The 19397-nt window shown below is 41.1% G+C and overlaps 1 protein-coding gene across 1 annotated transcript; it reads left to right on the top strand.

Annotated features, from left to right (window-relative positions):
* Window positions 1-391: 391 nt before the first annotated feature.
* Window positions 392-19169, top strand: frs3 (fibroblast growth factor receptor substrate 3). The gene is made up of 7 exons (XM_023987951.2): window positions 392-665; window positions 3447-3571; window positions 3703-3791; window positions 4472-4658; window positions 6442-6603; window positions 8685-8809; window positions 8981-19169. The coding sequence occupies exons 3-7, from the start codon at window positions 3726-3728 to the stop codon at window positions 10373-10375; spliced, it is 1935 nt and encodes a 644-aa protein (XP_023843719.1). The 5' UTR covers window positions 392-665; window positions 3447-3571; window positions 3703-3725; the 3' UTR covers window positions 10376-19169.
* Window positions 19170-19397: the final 228 nt, after the last annotated feature.

The following is a 19397-nucleotide window of genomic DNA, read 5'->3' on the forward strand; positions in this document are numbered from 1 at the left end:
TCCATTTAATGTACTTGGATATCACATAGAATATCACAGAATAGGAATATAATAAAATATAAGGTTGAAGGGCAGTGAAATTACTTCCTTTGGGCCTATAAAAACCAGCATGGTCCAGTAGTGTACACCTGGTGAGGAATTAGTTAAAAGTAGATGACCTTCAAACTATAAAGCATGTTTTTTTTCTCATTATTCTTCTAATGGATTGGGTTTGTTCGTGACTCAGTGCTCACAAGAGCATTAGGCTACGGATGGAAAGCCCTCTTCTGATCATACTGAGATGATTTGCTCCACCTACAGTAACTCATCGTCCTATAGAAAACCATATTTACACCTTCAGCATCACATTCAGTCCTCCAGCGTTCTATACCTTCTTGTCGCTCCACAAAACCTCGTTGTCTGATTGTGAACTCTCAACCCGGTGGTCGGGAAATGTCAAAGAGAGGCCCGTGCTGCAGCAGGGGGCGTAAAGGGAAAAAAACAACAACAGTTTATTGCTTTATTTTCACGTAATTTATTTTCCTTTCTTATTAAGCAAGTGTCATATCCAATAGCATCAGAAACCGACTCCTAGCTGACCAACTCTCGTAGCCGCCGTTGACAACAATTTGCAGCCTTGATCGTTCCCGATTCGTATAGCCAGCCTAACAATCCTTGCCAAACATGTGAGTAGCAACCGCTGCTATATATTTCCTTTAGCTAGTAAACCTGTTATATCTGCGATATGGCTTTCTCAAATGTGTCCCCTCCCATTTTCACAGACAAACAATGTCGGTGCAGTGTTTCATACACAAAAAAAACTGTTATGTTACAATCAAACCTGTTCGTCTGTTGCGCTGCAAATTGATGAATGCAGTCGGTGTCATCGTGCGTTTGTATGGCGACGTCTCGATTCATTGTTTTTTTTTTTGTGTTGATATTCCAATGCGTTGTGTTTTCTTAGTGTCTGGATGGCGAAATGAAATCAATAATATTAAGTGGCATATTGATTATGGCTATAGCATCTCTTTTGAAAAGGAATTACATTTTCCTCCCGCTTAATAATACAGGGTAGTACCTATATCACATCATGACAGGATCGCGTATGTCAGCACCGTGATAGAGGCTCCTTATATGTTATTAATAAACACCACAAATMATTACAGTAGTCTATATTTTGTATACATGTTGTATGTAAGCCCTAACAGAAAACACGTYTGTGAATGATCAAAGCATTTGTCTCATATTATGGGCAGGTAAGACATATTGACAGCTCGTGCGTCTAATGGAAGTCCAGTTTGATTGGGGGGATTGCACAAACTCATGTTAGTCTGTTTTTCTCAGTAGTCAGTTTCTGAAATTATAACATGGTAGGCCTAATAAACATGGTAATGTAGCAAATGCAACATGACTATCAATTAAAATACATGATGCATCATAGTAGTGGAAATACCAATATCTGGGCCAGCTGAAATGCATTTATTTATCTCTGGTCCCAAGGGTGACACCAGACTACTCTAAAGGCTTTGGATTTATGACCCACACTTCTAATGTCTGGTTTTATCTTGGATATTTTTGTCCTCATTTATTTCTGGTATACAGGTGATGAATTAGGCCTAGTCAACTTCATACTCAGAGTTTGGGTGATAGACTTGTTGTTTTACTCAAACTTCCCTTTGGTAATTAAAAAATATATATATACAGTACCAGTCAAAAGTTTGGACACACCTACTCATTCAAGGGTTTTTCTTTATTTTACTCTTTTCTACATAGTAGAATAATAATGAAGACATCAACATTATAAAATAACACAAATGGAATCATGTAGTAATCAAAAAAGTGTTAAATAAATCAAAATATATTTTATATTTGAGATTCTTCAAAGTAGCTACATTTTGCCTTGATGACAGCTTTGCACACTCTTGGCATTCTCTCAACCAGCTTCACCTGGAATGCTTTTACAACAGTCTTGAAGGAGTTTCCACATATGCTGAGCACTTGTTGGCTGCTTTTCCTTCACTCTGTTGTCCAACTCATCCCAAACCATTTCAATTGGGTTGAGGTCAGGTAATTGTGGAGGCCTGGTCATCTGATGCAGCACTCCATCACTCTCCTTCTTGGTCAAATAGCCCTTACACAGCCTGGAGGTGTGTTGGGTTATTGTCCTTTTGAAAACAAATGATAGTCCGGTCCACTAAGCGTAAACCAGATGGGATGGCGTATCATTGCAGAATGCTGTGGTAGCCATGCTGGTTAAGGGTGCCTTGCATTCTAAATAAATCACTGACAGTGTCACCAGCAAAGCACCCCACACCATCACACCATCTCCTCCATGCTTCACAGTGGGAACCACACATGCAGAGATCATCTGTTCACCTACTACGCATCTCATAAAGAGAAAGGCGGTTGGAACCAAAAGTCTCAAATGTTGGACTCATCAGACCAAAGGACGAATTTCCAACGGTCTCATGTCCATTGCTCGTGTTTCTTGGCCCAATCAAGTCTCTTCTTATTGGTGTCCTTTAACAGTGGTTTCTTTGCAGCAATTCYACCATGAAGGCCTGATTCACGCAGTCTCCTCTGAACAGTTGATGTTGACATGTGTCTGTTACTTGAACTCTGTGAAACATTTATTTGGGTTGAAGTGCAGTTATTCTAATTCATTTATCCTCTGCAGCAGAGGTAACTCTGGGTCTTACTTTCCTGTGGCGGTCCTCATGAGAACCAGTTTCAACATAGTGCTTGATGGTTTTTGCGACTGCACTTGTAGAAACTTTCAAAGTTCTTGAAATGCTCCCGGATTGACTGACCTTTATGTCTTAAAGTAATGATGGACTGTCATTTCTCTTTGCTTATTTGAGCGGTTCTTTCCTTATGGACTTGGTCTTTTACCAAATAGAGCTAACTTCTGTATACCACCCCTATCTTGTCACGACACAACTGATTGGCTCAAACACATTAAGAAGGAAATCAATTCCACAAATTAACTTTTAACAAGGCACACCTGTTAATTGAAATGCATTCCAGGTGACTACTTCATGAAGCTGGTTGAGAGAATGCCAAGAGTGTGCAAAACTATCAAGGCAAAAGGTGGCTACTTTGAAGAATCTCAAATATAAAACACTTTTTTGGTTGCTACAAGATTCCAGATGTGTTATTTAATAGTTTTGATGTCTTCACTATTTTTCTTCAATGTAGAAATTAGTAAAAATAAAGAAAAACACTTGAATGAGTAGGTGTGTCCAAACTTTTGACTGGTACTGTATATTGTAAACCTGGGCCCGTATTCATAAAGTGTCTAAGAGTAGGAGTTCTGATCTAGGATCAGTTTAGCTTTTTAGATCATTATTGATTAGAGGGGTGCATGATCCTAGATCAGCACTCCTACTCTGAGACACTTTATGAATACACGCCCAGTAGTAAACCTTCTTTGCATTATTTAACCATGTTACTCTCCTCTCTTGCAGGAGGGAGAAAATACTGCTCCTGTTGAAGATTTCCATCAAACCTATTAGCTCTCTCTCAACCATGACACCCAGCAGAGGACTCTGGGATTGATGCTGGGATCACTCCCACTGATGGCCTGGACTGGGTAGGAATACTGTGTGTGCATATGCGTGCGTGCGTGTGTGTGTGTGTGTGTGTGTGTGTGTGTGTGTGTGTGTGTGTGTGTGTGTTCATGGGCTAATGTCTATCTACTGTTTCTTTCCCTCTGTACTGTAGGTTTCAGCTGTCCTGCTGAAGCTATGGGGAGCTGTTGGAGCTGTCTATACAGAGACCCCATCCAAGACAACCATCTCACCAAATTCAAGGTTCATCTCTAAACCCTCATCTGTTGGCTACCTAGTGTGTGGTGTATCGGCTACCTACGCTCTTAGAAAAAAGTGTTCCAAAAGGGTTCTTTGGCTGTCCCCAGAGGAGAACCTTTTTTGGTTCCAGGTAAAACCACTTTTGGTTGCAGGTAGAACCATATTTGGTTCCATGTAGGACCCTCTGTGGAAAGGGTTCTACATGGACCCCGAAACGGTTCTAATTCGAACCAAAAGAGTTATACCTGGAACCAACAAGGGTTCTTCAAAGGGTTCTCCTATGGGGACAGCCAAATAACCTTTTAGGTTCTAGATAGCAGCCTTTTTTCTAAGAGTGTAGTCCATGGTATATTATTGTTATGAGGAACTGTTCTTTCCTGTTTTTGTATCCTGTACCTCAGGCTATTATGGCTCACATAGAGCAATGGATAGTCAGCTATCCAGCTATCTAATGATGCCTAATATCTGTACTGTGCTCTGTTAACCTTTGTATACAGTTCATGTCTGCATTATAGACAATGTACCTCCAAATACAAATTAGCCACATATTTATGCTCTGCATCTGTCGTGCTTACAAAGACTATATGTATGCTATATAAAGCCTTTATAAGTTGTAAAGTGGGAACACAAACTTGATTGGGATAACTTGMGATAACTTGATTGTACTTTTTGGTATTTTCCAGGTAACCAATGTGGATGACGAGGGGAATGAGTTGGGCTCTGGGACCATGGAGCTCACCGAGACCGAGCTCATCCTGCACACYCGCAAGAGGGACGCCATCCGGTGGCCCTACCTGTGTCTGCGGCGCTACGGCTACGACTCCAACCTCTTCTCATTCGAGAGTGGCCGGCGCTGCCAGACTGGACAGGGTGAGTCTGAACCACCTGGCATAGCTAACACTACATAGACAAAATGTTGCCCTATGAAATGTGTGTACGTACGTGTGTATATGCAGTGCTCTACTTGTTCTACTTTTGTATGGAAATGAACCACAATTGTAATGGGAGAATTGTACTTAACTGTTTAMATAGCTGCTGTTATATTAGAAGCCTAAAGTTTGGTTGTTGTCAATGAGTGAATTGTTTCCGATAACTTCTACATTTGCTTCTGGGTTTTCTTTTCGGTCAGGAGCAGTTTTAATTTAATTTAAGATAACTTAATAAACCTGTTTAGGCCAGGGGTGCCGCTAGCGGCACTCCTCCCACATTCCATTGAAAAGCAGAGCGGCAAATTAAAAAAAAAATCATTTTTGAAATATTTAACTTTCACACATTAACAAGTCCATACAGCATTTGAAAGATAAACATCTTGTCAATCAGCCAACATGTCCGATTTTGAATGTTTTACAGAGAAAACACCACATATATTTATGTTAGGTCACCACCAAATAAAAAAAGCCAGACAGACATTTTTCACAAGCACAAGTAGGCTGCAGGTAGCATGACAAGCACCTAACTAACATAGAACCAACTAAATAACCTAGAAAAACTACCTCAGATGACCAGTCCTATAACATGTTACACAATAAATCTATGTTTTGTTCAAAAAAATGGCATATTTTAGCTTATAAATCAGTTTTACATTACTGCTACCATCATAGCTACAGTCAGAAATCGCACGGGAGTAGCCAGAGGAAATACAGACACCAACGTCAACTACCTAATTACTCATCATAAAACATTTCAGACAAATATATGGTGGATAGCTAATGAAAGACAAATTCTTGTGAATACAGACATTTTCCGATTGTTTGAAGTGTTTTACAGCGAAACACATATATCGTTATATTAGCTTACTACAATAGCTAGCACACAGTAGCATTGATTCTAGTCAAACGTTTAGCGTTAGCACAGGTCGACAGATATATGAAAAAGCATCCCAAATTGGGTCCTTATCTTTGTTGATCTTCAATCAGAATGTTCTCCAAGGGGTCCTTTGTTCAGAAACGTCTTATTTCGATCCAGAACGAACAATTTCCCTCTGATATTAGCAAGCACACTTGCCGTGCGATGCTAACCTCTCATTCTTGAACCAATTCTGCGTCGCATCACGTCTAAAGTCCAGAATAAATTTCAATAATAAATTAAACTATATTGAAAAAACATACTTTAGGATGATATTGTGACATGTATTCAAAGAAAATCGACAGCCAGAGATCATATTCACCTTTAAAAAGGTTCTTCCATGAGCCGAGATACAGATCCAACTTCGCGCCTTACAAAAAAATTAAAGTGCGCACTTCTCACTCCAAGATGTTGTATACAAACCCCTGAACGAGATAATCAACTGATTTCTGCTTCACTTCCGCATGACACCAGGGGAAGGTGTATGACGTGTTTCTACACGTCATAAGTGACATGCCCTTTTATAGACAAGGTCTTAAAGAGAGACTTCGCATTGGAAATCTCACTTCCGATAGGAAAATGTCTGTAAAAAGAGTTCTGGTTTCACTTAGAGAAAGAAATAATTCAAACGCTTTTAGAAACTAGGGACGTTTTTCTATCCAATAGTAATAATAATATGCATATGTACGAGCAAGAATTGAGTACGAGGCCGTTTAAATATCATACGATTTTCTCCAAAAGTGAAAACAGCACCCCCTTGTCCTCACATTTAAACATGTATGTGTGTGTTTTCTCTGTGGTCGTGCAGGAATCTTTGCGTTTAAATGTTCTCGTGCGGAGGAGATCTTCAACCTCCTCCAGGAGCTGATGCAGTGCAACAGTATCAATGTGGTGGAGGAGCCTATGATCATGACCGGCAGCGGACACGCACGAGAGATCGACATGCCTCGCACCCCACAGACACCCAACAGTAAGCACAAARACAAATATAAACACACACACACAAACATCCAGTACACACATGTGCGCGTCATCTATACAGTACATGATTGCTTCTTTGCTTTTGTTGAATGCGGTGAAGGTGTTTGTGTAGCAATTTCACTGCAATGCAGGACAGATGTGACGCAAAAGCAGAGAATATGTGTTTGATGTTTTGAAAATAGTTTGMCGGGAAAAACTGCGTAATAATTCCGGAGATCAGGGATCTGGTGTCGAAATGTCTTACAGTAAATCCTTTCGTCAAACCCATGCTTTCATGCTCCAACCTGTTCAGAGGGAGGGAGGGAGGTGGAAGGGTAGAAAATACAATGACTTGTGGGTAAAACAAAGGTTACATGACAAATCATTCTATGCAATACACCACAAACATAGACACACACCAGGGTTTCCTTTAGGAAAATGTGGCCCCAGACAATTGGCCGGCAGCATTTTAATTGACCAGACATTTGCGAAATTCACAGGACCCATATGCATTGGCTGCATAACCTGATTAGGTGCTCAGAATGACCYAAATCACATTTAGATTATGGTAGTTCATCTTAACAGAACATGCAACTCGAGGATGCAACGACGTGTGTCCTTCCTACCTAATTCTGATGCGCACTTTGAAGATGTTAGAATAACTGTCCACGTTTACTGTTCCTCAGACAACAAGACGAGTAACGAACAGCAGAATCACTAGCCTATGTCAATCTACTATCCCCCTTAGTAGAAAAGTTGACCTCTTCTATTAGTCAGCTTGTCGTTCTTTGCAAGAAAGAAATAGCCTGTTCCWAACAGACTCTGGGACAGTTGTGGGACAATAGATCCCAAATTTATYCAACCAGGCTACATAAAAATATACTTTAAAAAGCATTGAGGCTGATGCAACAGACTAGAACGTTTAGCTTAAAATGTTMSTAAACTATAATTTCTTCACATTATAAGCTCAGCAATGCGCACAAGGCAGTAGGCTACACGCGAATGTTTGTCCCATAATGCCAAAGAAAGAAATTTGCAGGAGAACACTGTGCCGCACATGCCAGCGATTTCATGTGAAACTTAGAATGRGAAACTGTACATTTAAATTTAGATAGAGGGGAGATCTAAAGATTTAACAACTAACATGGGTTGSTAATATGACTAGGATTGTGCCTTTGGCTACTGGACAATTAATGAAAGTTGATTTGAAAACCAATAGAACATGAGAGAYATATGTTACTGGTTGTAATGTGGAAGTCTTTATAAAATAATTGCCTCCACAAAATGGTCAGATTTTGGCTAGGCTACTTTGAAGCAAGGTAAGACATGCCTCATAATATGACGTAAAAACATTCAGGTTTCAAACAAATAAGTGTATGGTTTCAAAATGCTTACTGCCTCCAGCTTGTTYCAAAGGGGTGTGTGACGCACTGAAGCCTGCGTAACATTGCCTATAGATGCACTTAATTGGCAAATGGGAAGCGCACMTCAATTAGGCTACCAGTTGAGAAATAAAAATAGTAGCTCTTTTTAATCGTGGCCATTAAAACTGRTTTTAACATGCGATTGTATTTAGAATTGTTGCGCAATGATTGGGCTTATTAAAGCACGTTTCACTACAGCAGCAACGAACAATCTGTTTGAGGAGCTGTAGCAACAGCTCTCCTGCTGTCTGACAGGTTTTCCACAGAAACTAGGCTCTATATCTGCATGCTGTGCGCATTTGATAAATAAGATACTTAAGAACTAACGAAAATACATATGCACCAATTTAATTCCACAAAATTATGCAAATTAACATATAGACCGATAAGCATGACCAGTCAAATTAATTTACATAGCCTGGTATTTCCATCAATGAATAGGCTTAAAAGTCTTATTGCAAAATAAGAGATTTTTCTTCTTCTCCCGAACAATTGGCCGGCGGCAATTTTATTTAGCGGCTTTACATCTTTTTTCCCCCCGCCAAAAGCCAGCTATTACCGATTAACAGCGACCCTGAAACACACACACACCATTAGACATAAAAACATCTAACCTCATTCACCCAGACTCCCATTCACCACTGTGTGTATTGTTCTCTGTCTCCAGCTCCAGCATTCCCTGTCCAGGGTTTTCCCAACGGGTACCCGGGGTATCCCATGAGAGCTGAATCCTCCCAGCCCTCTCTAACTGACGACCCCCACGGCCACAGCCACATGGGCCTGGAGGACCAGGTAAGACTGTCCCCTAAACATCTATAGTATGATTTTCTGATTATAGTGCCGAACCAAGCCGCACTGTAACCACTCTTTACCTTGCAATGTGTCGGTAATATCCTAGGGAAGGGTGATCTGAGTCCTCTCTTTTCTCTCTCTCTCTGTCTCCTTCTCCCTCTCCTTCTGCAGGCTCACACCTATGTGAATACTGTTACTGTGGATGGGGAACTCTCCAGTCGACACTGTGTACACTCCCTACCCGAGGTGCGGCCCACCTCCTTCCCCGAGTCAACCCGGGGAGCCATGCCTGTCGTGGGCCAAGGAGGTGGGCAGACCAGCATGCACTGTTGTCCCCTCGAGGAACAACGCAAGGAACCCCAGGTATTCCTTCAGCCTTCCTCTCAGGAGGTCAAATTCATGCTGGGACCCACCCCTGCACAGCGCCACCTGCTGGAGAGAGAGAGGGAGAGGCACGGGGGCCACAATCCACACGCCATGCGGCCTGTAGAGGGTGCCACAGGTTCAGAGACAGAGGGGGACGAGCCTCCTCTGCACGTGTACAACTCCCACTCCTATCACCACCCTCACTACCACCACGTGATGCACCGGCACCCTGGCCACGAACACCAGGAGGGCTGCCAGCTCACCTACGAGAATATCAACGGCCTGAGGGGGGGCCGCCGGCTGAGACTTAGCCCCAGCAGCATGTCCCAGTCTGTCGGCTCCAGCAGCAGCAGTAGCACCACCGGAGACAGTCACTCTCACCCACAATCACACCCCCTCAACCCGCACCCCCATGGCCCATCTTCTCTGCCCCCCCAGGGGTACCCCTGTGAGCGGGGCGCGGGGATGGGCGGTGGTCACCGGCGGACAGCTCTGCTCAACTACGAGAACCTGCCGTCGCTGCCCCCGGTGTGGGAGTACCGTGCCCTGCAGAGAGACGAGGAGCAGGACGAGGATGACGAGGAGCAGGATGAGGAGGAGTACGAGGAAGAGGAGGAGGACTTTGACGAGTACGAGTTTTCGGAAGGTCCAGGGACGCCCAACGGGTACCACCAGGAAGGGCTGGGGAGGGGGGGGATCCACCGTGACGCCCTGCAGAACTATGTCAACACAGAGCAGGTCCAGGTTCAGGTCCAGCCCAGTCGGCTGCGACATGCCTGCCCCCCTCAACCCCAGCACCTCCAGCCCTGCCACCGCCAGCCGGACCGGGGCGGCCGAATATTCAGCTTTGATTTCCGTAGGCGGCCTGGAGGAGGGTTTGGTCGGGGGGAGGGCTGCGAGCACGGTCACATGGCCCCGTCGAGGCAGCTCAACTATATCCAGGTGGACCTCGATGCGGAGCCGCCGTGCCAGGCCCTCGGGGGGGGTGGAGGAGGGGGAGCCCAGTCTCAGCCACAGCCACAGCACCAGCGCCTGCCACCCCTCAAATGTGGCCCCCAGCAGGCCCCACGACGCAGTGAGTTCTACGCTGTGATTGACCTGAAGAAGACAGCAGCCATGTCCAACCTGCAGAAAGCCCTCCCCCGGGACGATGGGACATCGAGAAAGACTCGCCACAACAGCACAGACCTGCCTCTGTAGATGCAGTGAGGAGGAGGAGAGACGGAGAAAGATGAAGGGAGGGAGTAGAGAGAGAGAGAAACAGGTTTGGGTGGAGCGCTTGGCTTGACAGACAGGTTATAGGCAACTCAGCAGCACACTGGACCCCTCACTCTCATCCAGCCACCTGCCTGTTCTGTCCTGTCCTGTCCTGGCCAGCTGGATCATATACAGGTACCTAATTAGAAAACGAACTAAAACCTATCTGTGCATATTCCACTTTATGGAGCAAGATTGGTTTGAAGTTGCCATATTATTGTGGGTCACCTTCTGACTGTGGTGAGATGCTATCTGAGTTAGCAMCAGAAACCTTGGTCGTGGTTGGCTGGGTTTATGGTTAAACCCTTAAGCTACCATTGTTTTTGGTTATACCTTTTGGCAATGTTCTTTTTTTTTTATAGCTTTGTGGTGGTTGCGTTGAGTGCCAAGGCCCCGGGTTTGGTTCAGGGTGGGAGCAGGAATGGACGAGTCAGGTCTCCAACTTTGTGTTTGACCAGTGATGGTTGATTTTAGATATAAGAGTATTGCCCACCATAAAGTAGCTAGGTTCCTCATTCCATTCTCATTCAGTGTTGTTGTTTTATTTATTTGACGTCCCCGTTTACGAACATGGGCTGCTATCGAGTTCAGGTTTACTAGTCTACATTGTAAAATTGACTGAACATTTTCTGACATGAAAACAGTTTGTTATTCCATCAATTGAATTATAATAATGTGCATTCTTCACCTCACAAGCACTTCTTTTGACCCTGTGACTGATAGAAAGGACAGTTGATGATATTTATTTATAACTATCTGCCCTCAGGAATTAGTACAGATCAGTACAGTTTGCACATTATCCTTTGGAATTGTAATATTACATCCTATCCAGTATTATATTTTTAGTCAAAAAAAAAAGACCCCAAAGCAGAAAGAAATGTTGAATAGATTTTCTCTCTTAATCCAAGATTAAATATCATACATTTTTCATGTTGAAATTGAATCTAAAATGGAAATAATAGTAACCTTGATAGCATGATACAGTCAGTGTGTTGATAGATTTTCAACATCCGCACGCACACACACACACACGCACGCGCACGACATAACTACTGAGACGATTGAATTCATCTCTGACTCCATATCATTCCACTTGAATAGGAATCCATATCTAATTCCTAAACTATGGTTACCTTTGCACTTTTTACCTTTGAAGTCCCCACAGTTCCGAATCCCTCGTCTGGAGCAACAGAAAGGTTGTGATCTGACAAACTCCTTCYAGGTGGTGATGTCATCACACAGACCCAAATATTGTATGGATGTAGTTTTTTTTGTTGCAACATTATAGAGACCTATAGCAACTTACATTTTTTTTAGAGAAGAAGTTGATAACCTGTGATAATGGCTTAAAGATATTAATAATAACCTCATATGAAAATTACCGGTTGACTATTTTAGTAAGTATCAGATTGATAACTGAGGGTTATCAACTGAGGGTCTGTTTTAAAGGGGAATATATCAGTATGTTTAATGTTAACTGTTTATGGAAAGTCTTATATCAATGAGCGTTTGGCTGAGGATATTATTTATTTATTCATTCATTGAGATGTCTATATGGTGATCGTTTTGCATAAAAATGTGACAAACAGTTTTTCGTAATCTAGCCAGTTGGTGATTTGGAGACCAAAGTATCACCAGTCATCGTCACACTGTCTGGGACACCATTGTAATACCATTGTTATGCCTGTAATTAATAACATTACATTCTGAAGAAGAAAGACTGTATTAATATATTAAAGTGCCAAATCTTTACTGTTACCTGTATGAACATTATGAATCAAATCAATGTGCCATTAGGATGTGTAAMAGAAAACCTGAGGGCTAAGAGGCAAGGAGTTAGCCTACATGTCAAAAACAAAGGAAAGAGCTTGGAGGTCTYGGGCCGTATGTATCAAGAGTAGGAGTGCTGATCTAGGATCAGGTCTCCCCTGTCCATGTAATCGTATTCATTATGATCGAAAAGGCAAAAACATTCCTACTCTGAGACTCTTGATACACACTGAACAGGGTCAGGGTTTAGATATCGTTAACCCTTTGTACTCCTCCTCATGAATCTGTCTCGCTGATCCAGGTCAACTGGACAAGAAAGGGCAAGAAAGACACATTTCACCTCATAGGCTAGGCTATACATTGACAGCCATATCGGAGTGAGACAACGGATTCGTTATATCCGTCTAGTCTTCACAACTCCAGTGGTTTTATGCTGCTATAAGGTAGACGTTCAGAGAGTAAGAGGAGTTGGGATGGTAGTGGCTATGCAGGATTGTTTACCATATTGTTTAGTAAATGGAACTACCATGTTCGTATTCACTCAAGATCACTGCATCAGGGCTACCAGTATGAACATGTGTTTTTAATTCAAATAAGTTTTAATTTCTCATTTCTATTTCTTATTTCTCTTGGATTGGTGTGATCAATCCACATGCCAAACCTTGTTTTCATTACAATCTGGCTGTCTAATCTGAAGTGAAGTGGCTGAAGGTGCAGCACAGGCCTAGCAACTGTAATCCTCATAACTGCTTATTTCATCTGATGGACAGATATACGTCGGTCTACTCACTGTTTGTGGACATTTTTCAGACAGGGATATATCCGTTTGCACACATATATATTTTCGTGATACATTTAAAGGGTGTTTTACATTTCGCAATAATGGTTTAAAAGAGATGTATTGTTGGAGATGAGGTTTATTCAGACCAATGTGTGCGAGGTTCGAGGTGCGTTGTTCATGGTTCCACAGGTCTGTTGTATTTGATCCCCTGTTTTTATGTGAATCAGCATTGGAACTAAGACCTCTCTCAGGCCCCCTGTTGACAATATTATAACTTTGTTATTGTATACATGCTTAGATTAGAACGTGAAAAAAATGTATGTTTCTGTTTTCTTGATTGTCTTATACAGCAGATTTGCGCTTACTCCACACCTGACTTAATTGTGCCATAAGTGACTGTTGCCAAGCTTTCTGGACGACGTGTGGCTTTCGAATGTCGAAGCCTTTTAAAGGACCAGGTTAGGTGTCAGAAGGCATARGGCAGACATCTCTGTGTACTGTGTTTGCACTGATACAGGGGTTCGGACGGTTTCTAARGGTTTGACAGTTTGTATATTCATTAGTCAGTCATTGTTATCAATTTGGTGACACTTCATTGTAAAGGTACACAGGAATAGTACATTAAAATGTGTTCCTTACACTAAAGTGTTACCAGAAATATTGTCCAGAAATGACTTTTTGGGAATCATATCTTGTCATATCAATGTTGCCACTTTGATTTACCTTGAAAAGCGGGAAAAGATTAACAATGAAGGATTGTCCGGTAACACATGACTTATGTTTAAATAATAAACCACTTAATTYAGGCCTAATGTATAGCTAATAAGACACAATAAAGGCCTTATGAGCTACGGATATACACACTTATATACTACAAACTAGTGGCTAATATGTGTACCTTAAAATAAAGTTTGACCAGAATTTAATTCAAACAACAGTRTTTTGCTCTTTTATGTAATTTCATCACAACTGCCTGACCACCACAAGGTGGCGTTTCTTGATACAATGCTTGGGATGATGAGAAAATAAGTAATTTTCCTTCCACAGCCCCTCAAAATGCCACTCTAGGTCCAAAATGCACTTAGTTCCATAATATTACCAAGGTACAAACAAAGTAGCTCAAAATCTAAGGAATGTTACAGTGATTTGGTACTGTATTTCAAAATGTTTTTGTTTGTTCATTTGTTTATTTATTTACCATTGAATGCATGTGTGATATCCACTGGTGGGTGACGATGATGCAGACAGGGGTCCGTTATTTTCATTCAATCACATGCTGAGCTAATGCTCTTCTAGTCCAATAAGACTAGAGCAATTGAAACCTGTTGAACCTGTATGTTAATGGTGATAATAATATGTGTTGATTGGTTGATACAAAGGTTGGGTAGGCCAAACTAAATGACTGTGATGTACACTAATATTTGAACTGAGTGCCAAATGTGGTTTAGTACTATGACTTTGACTACAGGCCAGGGACACACCTGGCTGAGATTCACTAGGAACTCTATAGGACTCTCCCTGAGAGACGCCAATGACTCTCTCACCCTCTGTTCTTGGTTTTACCTGCGGTATGAATGTAATAAGCAAAGAGAGACTGTATAGATGAAGGGCAACTATGCTTAATGTTTCTATCCTTGCTGAAAGAAAAAAAGGTGAGTGGTCAGAAGTTTTGTCTAAATTTAAAAATTTGCAATATGAGTTTCTTCTTCGTATATTTGTATTTCTTGTAAGTATGTATCTCTCTGTATGTACATATATATATATATATATACAGTACCAGTAAAAGGTTTGTACACACCTACTCATTCAAGGGTTTTTCTTTTTTTGTTCTATTTTCTACATTGTAGAGTAATAGTGAAGACATCAAGACTATGTAATAGTATCCAAAACAAAGTGTTAAACAAATCAAAATATCTTCTTCAAAGTAAACACTTTTTGCCTTAATGACAGCTTTGCACACTCTTGGCATTCTCTCAACCAGCTTCATGAGGTAGTCACCTGGAATTAATTTCAATTAACAGATGTGTCTTGTTAAAAGTTCATTTGTGGAATTTCTTTCCTTCTTAATGTGTTTGAGCCAGTCAGTTGTGTTGTGACAAGGTAGGGTGATATACAGAATATAGCCCTATTTGGTAAAAGACCCAGTCCATATTATGGCAAGAACAGCTCAAATAAGCAAAGAGAAACGACAGTCCATCATTACTTTAAGACATGAAGGTCAGTCAATCTGGAAAATCTCAAGAACTGTTCAAGTTTCTTCAAGTGCAGTTGCAAAAACCATCAAGCGCTATGATGAAACTGCCTCTCATATGGACCGCCACAGGAAAGGAAGACCCAGAGTAATAAACTCATTATCTGAAGCAGAGATAAGAGTTACCAGCCTCAGAAATTCCATCCCAAATAAATGCTTCACAGAGTTCAAGTAACAGACACATTTCAACATCGACTGTTCAGAGGATATTGCGTGATCAAATTGCTGTAAAGGAAACCAATAATAAGAAGAGAGTTGCTTGGGCCAAGAATCATGAGCAATGAAATCTGTCCTTTTGTCTGATAAGTACAAATTTGAGACTTTTGGTTCCAAGCGCTGTGTCTTTGTGAGAGTAGGTGAATGGATGATCTCCGCATGTGTCGTTCCCACCGTGAAGCTTGGAGGAGGTGTGATGGTGTGGGGGTGCTTTGCTGGTGACACTGTCAGTGATTTATTTAGAAGTCAAGGCACACTTAACCAGCATGGCTACCACAGCATTCTGCACCGATACACAATTCCATCTGGTTTGCGCTTAGTGGGACTATCATTTGTTTTCAACAGGACAATGACCCAAAACACACCTCCAGGCTGTGTAATGGCTATTTAACAAAYAAGGAGAGTGATGGAGTGCTGCATCAGATGACCTGGCCTCCACAATCACCCGACCTCAACCCAATTGAGATGTTTTYGGATGAGTTAGACCGCAGAGTGAAGGAAAAGCAGCCAACAAGTGCTCAGCATATGTGGGAACTCCTTCAAGACTYTTGGAAAAGCATTCTAGGTGAAACTGGTTGAGAGCATGCCAAGAGTGTGCAAAGCTATCATCAAGGCAAATGGTGGCTACTTTGAAGTATATAAAATATATATATATATTGATTTGTTTAACACTTTTTTTTGTTACTACATGATTCCATGTGTTATTTCATAGTTTTGATGTCTTCACTATTATTACTATTATTCTAGAAAAACTCTTGAATGAGTAGATGTGTCCAAACTTTTGACTGGTACTGTGTGTGTATGTATATATATATATATATAAATATGAGTATGACGCAGTGAAGGTCTTCTCTTATCTTCATTGGAGTTACTGTAATTAAGCTATTTTTGCTACATCTATTGAAATGTGGAAAGATGAAACTCATAGCATCTCATTATATTTGTGGGATAAAAAACATTCTATATACCACCATGCTGAAACAAGATGTCCAGCATAATACAGGATGTTGTCTGCACCCCTCGCTGTCCCTGTCCCACCCATGTCCCAATACAAAACTAAACAGGAATGCCATTTGGTGAATGCTATAATGGTGAATGTATGCCATTTGGCGAGAGTTGTGGTATATAAACCATTGAAGAGCGGGACTTGTATGAAAATATGTATGTGACTAAATGTAATGTCAACATTAAAATTCTACTGTAAAGAAATGTATTTACATTTTTTATCCCCTTTTTTGATCTTGTATCATCACTGCAACATGCTCGAGTCATGCGTCCTTCGAAACATGACCCTGACAAACCTCGCTTCTTAACACCCGCCCGCTTAACCTGGAAGCCAGCCGCACCAATGTGTCGGAGGAAACACTGTTCAACTGACGACCAAGGTCAGCTTGCAGGCACCTGGCCCACCACAAGGAGTCGCTAGAGCAAGATGAGCCAAGTAAAGCCCCCCCGGCCAAACCCTCCCCTAACCTGGACGACACTGGGACAATTGACACAGCCCGGGAACGAACCCYGGTCTGTAGTGACACCTCTAGCTTTGCGATGCAGTGCCTTTGACCGCTGCGCCACTCGGGAGGCCCAAGAACATTTTATTTTGATGACCATTTTAATTCAATTTTACACTGAATCTTTCCATTGGACGAAATTATCAACAGCTGCCTGTACATGTTCAAATTGACCTCAGAGTCATTCCACCTCAAAAAGCACAAAAAATWGGATTTCGACACCCCCATCAAATATTGGTCTGAAATGTTGTTTCTGTAGTTAGAAACAGATTAGATAAGCAGTCTTGCAACATTATTTTGTTGAAAGATCATTTGAGCTGATTGATTGCACCAAAATTGGCAATTTTWATTTGTTGGATTCATATAATATTCAGTTAATATAGTACCCAACATCTTCTTAACAATGATTAAGACATGAGGATTTCAAACCCCCCAAACCTCACACCAAGCCCACCCCAACGGCCAGTATACAGTATCAGTTCTCTATGTTTGACAAGTAGTATGAAGCTGTGGCTTGCAGTATTGTTTATTCATACTATGTAATGTATTCATGGTAAATTTGGTGATGGTTTCTTTCCCTGTTTAGAGAAATTAGCCGTTTATGTTGCTTGTGTTCCCCCCCCCGCCATAAATTAGTGTAAAAGTACCAGGTTTTGCCCACTAGAGGCCACTGCTCCTGCTATTGCCACACCCTTTTATCAAATGTTCTGCATTTATTAATTGGATCACAACGTGTCCTTTGCTGCTTTGGGTAGAAAACCAATAGCTTTTGCTCATGATGATTTTTTTTCTTCTCAGAATTCAAGCTAGTCCTCCATGAAAGCAATTCAGTTTGTACTTCTCTTAGACTTGATATGTGTCAAGGAAATGGCCCCTGTGTGTGTGTGGTTTATTTCCTTCAAAAATGTCTAGATTAGTTAGTGGTGAACAAGTAAACCATTAGGCTACAGCAGATCTAGTTTCAATGTTATGTTCTCTAAGGGTCTAACTGATCCAGACAAAACATATAGAGATGTTTTCTAATAATTTTATTYAAACATAACCATGCAATGGTTTATCATTTTTTATTTGTATTAGGGTTGTCACATTTTAGTGATTAGCCCATTTCTCCATCAAATTGTTGGGCTTCATATGATAATTGCACCATAGGGATAGCCCTCTCAGCGAGCTGGCAGTTGTTGGACTATTCAAAGAGAGTTGGGCTTATTTCATGGAAGACTAGCTGGACTTGTGAGGATGACCACACAATTTATTTTCAACATGAGCAAAATCTATTGGTTTTCTACCAAAAGTTGCAAAGAAAATATTGTGATCCATTTGATAAACACAAGAGACCAGCAAAATTGATAAATATGTGTGACAGAAGTAGGAACAGTGGCATCTAGTGCGAAAAAGCTGGTACTTTCACACTTATTTATGAMGGGAAATGCAAGCTACTTCAATGGCTAATTTCTCTGAACAGGGTGGAAAATACACAAAATTCGCTGAGAATACATGACATAATATGAATAAACATGACTTAATGTTGCAGCTTCATACTACTTGTCAAACATAGAGAACTGATACTGTATACTGGCCATTGGGTGGCCTTGGTGTGGGGTTTGGTGGGTCTGTGGGTGGCTTTTGACCATTTATTTGGATCCCTCATGTCTTAATCATTGTTAAGAATATATTTGGTACAAATCTGATGTTGGGTACTATATTTATTGAATGTTATATGAATCCTATATATTTAAAATTGCCAATTTGGGTTAAAWCAATTAGCTTAATTTCTCAGTTTAAATTGTCTTTGAAAAAAATTATGTTGCAGAAATGCTTATCTTCTCTGTTTCTAACTACAGAAACCATTTCAGAACAATCMGAGATGGTGGGTGTCATGGCATGCTGAAATGAAATGACTCCCTCAGTAAGAGTGAAGAATTTACATTTTAATAGGTTATTACTGAATTATCCTGTTTTACCTTTGTTTTACGAAGAGCCTGAAATTCTACATGATATTCATTTTGAGACTGCTTTAGGCAAGTGAAATATTGTTTGCAACTTTACTTTGAGCATGCACTTGGTGTCTGCCTGTGTAACACGTTCTGTGATGTTCTGTACAGAGAGCATGGTTTTGTAGTAAGTACTAGAGATTTTGATCCAGCTGTAAATATATATGACTTATATAGTTGTCGTGCTGTCTGTCTTGTTTCATGCTAATGAACCATTGTGTCAAAAATAAAGCAGAGCTTTTATTGTTTTTACTCCGTTTGGTGTCGGTAATATAAGACGCTTGAGGAAAGATCCCAACCAACATTAATTTGAGATCAATAATTCATGTTTATAGTGTTAACAGCAGAACCCATGCAGTGTAACAGATCACGTTGTGAATGCTATGCTTTTGAGCATTGACATCCTATKGGCCAATGTTTCTCAACCTCTGGTTCCTGACAATGAGCG

The sequence above is a fragment of the Salvelinus sp. IW2-2015 genome, linkage group LG1, assembly GCF_002910315.2.
Source record: "Salvelinus sp. IW2-2015 linkage group LG1, ASM291031v2, whole genome shotgun sequence".
NCBI classification, from domain to species: domain Eukaryota; kingdom Metazoa; phylum Chordata; class Actinopteri; order Salmoniformes; family Salmonidae; genus Salvelinus; species Salvelinus sp. IW2-2015.